The sequence below is a fragment of the Tupaia chinensis genome, unplaced genomic scaffold, assembly GCF_000334495.1.
Source record: "Tupaia chinensis unplaced genomic scaffold, TupChi_1.0 Scaffold138665_1, whole genome shotgun sequence".
Classification (NCBI taxonomy): Eukaryota; Metazoa; Chordata; class Mammalia; order Scandentia; family Tupaiidae; genus Tupaia; species Tupaia belangeri.
The window spans coordinates 444,144-449,823 of record NW_006198557.1 but is presented as its reverse complement, the minus strand read 5'-3'; the positions used below and the strand labels follow the sequence as shown (position 1 = coordinate 449,823).

The 5,680-nt window shown below is 58.7% G+C and overlaps 1 protein-coding gene across 1 annotated transcript in view; it reads left to right on the top strand.

The window, feature by feature from the left end:
• Positions 1-5,680, top strand: part of SMARCA4 (SWI/SNF related BAF chromatin remodeling complex subunit ATPase 4) — a gene marked incomplete in the record, with an annotated part of 97,591 nt that overhangs the window by 53,379 nt on the left and 38,532 nt on the right. Inside the window, 2 exon segments of the mRNA XM_027765557.1 lie at positions 1,098-1,264; positions 4,681-4,844. Of these exon segments, the coding sequence (XP_027621358.1) occupies positions 1,098-1,264; positions 4,681-4,844 (331 nt within the window).

Sequence of the window (5,680 nt, the reverse complement as noted above, 5' to 3'; positions counted from 1 at the left end):
CATTGGCCGTGTGGGCTCCAGCCCTTCTTTTTTTTTTTTTTTTTAAAGAATTATTTTATTTAATTTTATTTATTACCATTATTATTCTTTACTTTGATGAGGCAGAGAGAGGGAAAGTGGGAAAGCAAGCCACCAGGACCAGGACTCGAACCGTGGAGGATCATGTGGGAGCCCAGTGCCTTAACCATCGCGCCACCTACTGGCCCCAAGGCTCCAGCACTTCTAACCCCTACACCACTTGCTGGCCCTAAGAGCATATTTTTGTATAGAGGAATTTGAAATCTGTGCATGGTCTTTTCTTTCTTTCCTTTTTTTTTTTCCCTCTCTCTTTTTCTTATTTTGAGAGGTTTTTGCTACAGGGGGCGTGTGCTTGCCTGAAAGACAGAAACAGACAGACAGCAAGAAATCACCCCCCAGGGGGGATGGCCACGCCACAATCCCTTTTCCTCTATTCTCCTCTTGGGGTCTTGGGCACGCATGCACACGTGCCCAGTGTGAGTTTAAGCAACTGGGTTCAGGACTCAAACCACCGTCAACTACGTGGGAGTCCAGTGGCATAGCCATTACACCAACTGCTGGTCCCTTTTCGTTTTTTAAGAGAAATTTTTGTTATACACTGTGTGTGCTTACCCGTGAGAGAGACGGGGGGACGGCCACGCCATCGTCCCCTCCACGCCATAGTCCCTTCTCCATTGTCTTCTCGGGGTCTTGGGCGTGCACACGCACATGCCCAGTGTGAGTTTGAAGCCACTGGGTCTGGGACTCGAACCCTGGTCAGCCATGTGGGAGCCCAGCAATGTAGCCATCACACTGTCGTCTGGTCCCTGTGCATAGTCTTCACTGTACACATCATCTGAACTTTTTGAAGACCCCTCGTATATGTTCACCTGGCAGTGTCCCCTTGACCCCGGAGGACCCGGGGCTACTTCCCTGGGTGGACGTGGCTTCTGGAATTGCGCAGGAGTGCTGCCGAGGAGGCCCCCCCCTCCGTGCCCTCGGACCTGCTGAGCAGCCGGGACGGGCGGCACGCCTTCTCCTCTGCCCTCCTACAGGGAACTTTTCTGTTGTTCAAACACTGTGCCTGCCCTTCCCCCCAGCCTGGACCTGTACCGCGCCTCGGGGAAGTTCGAGCTGCTCGACAGGATCCTCCCCAAGCTGCGAGCCACCAACCACAAGGTGCTGCTCTTCTGCCAGATGACCTCGCTCATGACCATCATGGAAGATTACTTCGCATATCGCGGCTTTAAATACCTCAGGCTCGACGGTGAGTGCGCGGCAAGGGCCCTGCCCAAGGGGCTGCTTGTCCACGGCCACACGTGCCTTCCCGCGTGCACGCCACAACCCCAGGACGCCAGGGCCAGCGCAGGCGCTCAGGGTTGGCACAGAGGCCAGGCTCTACAGGAGAGGTGGCTGGAGCAGAGGCTGGAGCTCCAGGGCACAGGCTGATGGGTGTCCCCTGCAATTCAGGGTTCCCTGGGGAATGGTGCCCAGCAGTTCCGATTTAGTTGTAAGTGACAGAAACCTACACCCCATACCATGTGGGCATAAGGAGTAAAATAAAGTTGGGGCTGCCGGCCGGTGGCGTGATGGTTAAGGGCACCGAACTCCCACATGGCAGACCATGATTCGAGTCCCGGACCTGGTGTCTTGTTTTCTTATTTTCCTTTTCTCTTTCTTCGAATGGTGCCCAGCAGTTCCGATTTAGTTGTAAGTGACAGAAACCTACACCCCATACCATGTGGGCATAAGGAGTAAAATAAAGTTGGGGCTGCCGGCCGGTGGCGTGATGGTTAAGGGCACCGAACTCCCACATGGCAGACCATGATTCGAGTCCCGGACCTGGTGTCTTGTTTTCTTATTTTCCTTTTCTCTTTCTTCCACACACACTGTCTTGTTTTCTTATTTTCCTTTTCTCTTTCCTCCACACACACGCACTCTCTCTCTCTCTCTATCCCTCTCTGGTCAAATTAAAATGGATTAATTAAAGTTAAACGAAATAATTATTTAAAAAACACGCCAGTAGACTCACGTGATGGAAATGAACTTCAGGCATAGCTGGATCCAGCTGCACGGATGATACTGGAGGAGCCTTACTTCAGCTCTTAGCTCCACTTGCCTCTTCCCTGGCCTCATCCTCAGATATCCCTTCCGGGCTTCCTTCCACCTGCTCAGTGTCCCATAGGGAGGCACCCTGCCTTAGCGCACAGAGGCCCGGGGCTGGCTGTCGTCAGCCGCTGTGCAACAAGCTCACCCCTGCACTCTCGTAGCTGCTGGCCAGCTGCGGCCGTATCACAGGTCAGGCGTGGAGCTGGACTGCGGCTCAGCCCCGAGTCCTGGGGGAGAAGGAGCGGATGCCCCGCCCCGCACCAGCTGCCGCAGGGAGGCCCTTGGCCTGACCCCGTGTCCCGCCGTCCCCATGGGCGGTCACTGGTGTTTCTGCCTCTCCCAGCACCTCAGCGCTCTCTGGCGGAGGAGCCTGTGAGACGCCAGCAGCCCTGGGACACATGGACAGCGGTCCCTGCGGTCAGGAAGGCCTAGAGCGTGTCCTAACCTCTGTCGGCCTGGGGGCATGCGGGGTGTTGACGGGCTGTGGCCTCAGGTAGTCTCTCCCTCCCGGCAGGACTGCTCAGAGTCTTATCGTAGCCCTGTTCACGGTGCCGAGGCACCACGACTCCCCAGGCCTCAGGCCCTCCTTCCCGAGCTGCTCGAGGGAATGGGATTGCATGGGGCACAGGTCTGTGGGCACTGGGCTGCTCAGTCTGCCTATCTCTGTGGGCCCCAGGAGAGTGCCCCACGTGCCCAGCTGGCCTTCAGCCCCGCCTTGAGTCCTGTCCGGGGCCGCCTTTACAGAGTGCCAGTAGGGACTTCTGGGACCAGCAGTTAGTATAATGGCTATGTGGCTGGACTCCCATGTAGTTGACTGTGGTTCAAGTCCTGGACCAGTGGCTTAAACTCACGCCGGGCGTGTGTGCGTGTATGCGTGTATGCCCAAGATTCCAAGAGGAGAAGGGATTGTGGCGTGGCCATCCCCTCTGGGGGGTGATTTCTCGCTTTCTGTCTCTCTGTCTCTTTCTGGCGAGCGCCCGTGCCCAATAAGAAATCAAAACAAAAAAAACCTCTCCAAAGAAAGAGAAGAGAAAGATAGGACTTGGTCTCCGAGGCCTGGGCCCTCCCCGCTGCTGTGGGGCTGAGAACCAACCCCGTGGCCTGCGTGCTGGACTCACCTGGGCCCTCGCTCTGTGCTGCGGCCTCTGTGTTGGGCCTTCCTTACGTGGACCCAGTGCTCCTGCCCTGTCCTGTCCACATCCCCATCCCGATGCCCCAGCTGAGGCCGCGGATGGGGAGCCCTGTTCCCCCCTGCCCCACGCCCATCCCGCTGCTGTGGGGCTGAGAACCAACCCCGTGGCCTGCGTGCTGGACTCACCTGGGCCCTCGCTCTGTGCTGCGGCCTCTGTGTTGGGCCTTCCTTACGTGGACCCAGTGCTCCTGCCCTGTCCTGTCCACATCCCCATCCCGATGCCCCAGCTGAGGCCGCGGATGGGGAGCCCTGTTCCCCCCTGCCCCACGCCCATCCTGTCCCCGCCCCCCGCATGTTCCTTCTCTCCTTGACACCTTCTAAGGCTGCAGGGCTCTGCTCTTTGGCCCTCCGTGGTCTCTGCCACGTGGGAAGAGATGGTCTTGGGTTTTGTCCGTATTTTTTATTTCCGTTGGGGAGAAGTGTTTACCGTCAGGTTTATTTTTGCTAAGATACAGTCCTTGTACGTGGTTGTGGGGAGCGGTGTGGGTCTTAGTACAAGAATCTAGTGTGCGCCGGTTCAATCGGAGTGTTTCGGTGGCCGTGGGTGACGACTGTCGGCGTGTCCCAGAGCCCCCGTGTGGCTAGTTACTCTGGGATACGCGGTGCGTTGCTGGCCACGCCTGCCCTCTGTGTTTTCATGCTGGAATTTGATTTTTTCCTGTGTCGAGGTCCTCCGGCCCTGGCCTCCCCGTTAGCTATGACCCCCACCCCATCGTCTTTGGGGTGGGCGAGAGCTGAACCCAGACTCGGTAGCGGCACCTCCCAGCTGCACTACCACAGGTGCCCGGTGTGACATCCTGTCAGCGTGACAAGTGGCGGGTTCCGACTGGCAGCAAGGGACGGGGGAAGGCCCTCGGTGCTGCTCTGAGCACCAGGCTTGGGCGCCGGCCTCTCGTGCCCAGTCCCGGGCTGGCGAGGGCGGCCCTCGGAGCCTCCCTGGCTCCTCTGCAGGGCTCATTCCCCGGGGGCGCCTCCTGAGCTCCGAAGGCAGGCTCTGGCTCTCCAGCCAGTGTCACCCCTAACCCGTCCACTCTGAGGTCCCACCTGTGTTTCCGGGCACGTGGCAGCAGCGGCCTTGGCCACTGTGTCTCCTTCATCCCGTGGGACAGCGGGAGGAGACTCGGAGAGCCACCTGCAGGGCCAGCCCCTCCAGCCCCGCTGTGTCTAGTTCTCTGGGAGGTCCGTTGGACACAATGCTGCCAGCCCGTGGGCACAGGTGGCCTGTTTTCACCCACCGGGATGGGAGGTGGCAGTCGGTGGTGACCTCCAGTTCAGAGCTATGACTAGGCACCCCTCGGGGGCTGAAGTGCTCACAGAGGCAGGCGTTCCAGGGGCCCCTCACCCCTGCGTTTCCCCGCTGACCTGTTCTCCTGTGGCCCCAGGAACCACGAAGGCGGAGGACCGGGGCATGCTGCTGAAAACCTTCAACGAGCCCGGCTCCGAGTACTTCATCTTCCTGCTCAGCACCCGGGCCGGCGGGCTCGGCCTGAACCTGCAGTCGGCCGACACTGTGATCATCTTCGACAGCGACTGGAACCCGCACCAGGTAGAGCAGGCCTGGCCCTGGGCTGTCCTCCGGGCCCTGTTGTTAGGCCCTGTGTGCAGTGTCCCGGCTCCTGTCAGCGCCCTCTCTGCAGTGTCCCCCTTTCCTGGGCCCACGCAGCCTGGCGGAGTCGTCCTCCACGTCTCCAGTGGAGACAGCCTTTCCCCATTGTGAAGTCAGTGTCGTCCATCTTTTAAAACTGTGTTTCTTGGGACCAGCAGTTGGTGCGTAATGGCTATGTCGCTGGACTCCCATGTAGTTGACTGCGGTTCGAGTCCCGGACCCAGTGGCTTAAACTCACGCCAGGCACATGTGTGTGTGTGCCCCAGATCCCGAGAGGAGAATGGAGAAGGGATTGCAGCGTGACCATCCCTCCTGGGCGGTTATTTCTTGCTTTCTGTCTCTCTCCGTCTTTCTGGCGAGCGCATATGCCCTACAGCAAAAAACCTCTTGCTTTCTGTCTCGCTCCGTCTTTCTGGCGAGCGCATATGCCCTACAGCAAAAAACCTCGCAAAAAAAAAAAAAAAGAATAAAAAAATCCTCATGTTTTGATTTTGCCAGAGGGGCATGTGTGCTTGGCCGAGAGGGACACAGCGATGCGTAGAAGGGACAGAGTGTGAGCGCTCCCCGTGGGTGTGAGCGCTCCCCGTGGGGCACGGTCACAGTGCAGGCTCTCCTCCTCCACCTCTGTTCCGTCAGGACTTGGGGCACGCACAGCCCACACCTGGCACGGTTTTCAAGCCTCTGGGTCGGGACCCAGACCGTGCACCCGTCCTTGTGGGGCCCAGCTGCTTTAACCACCGTGCCATGGGCCGGCCCCGCCACGGTTTTTTACAGAC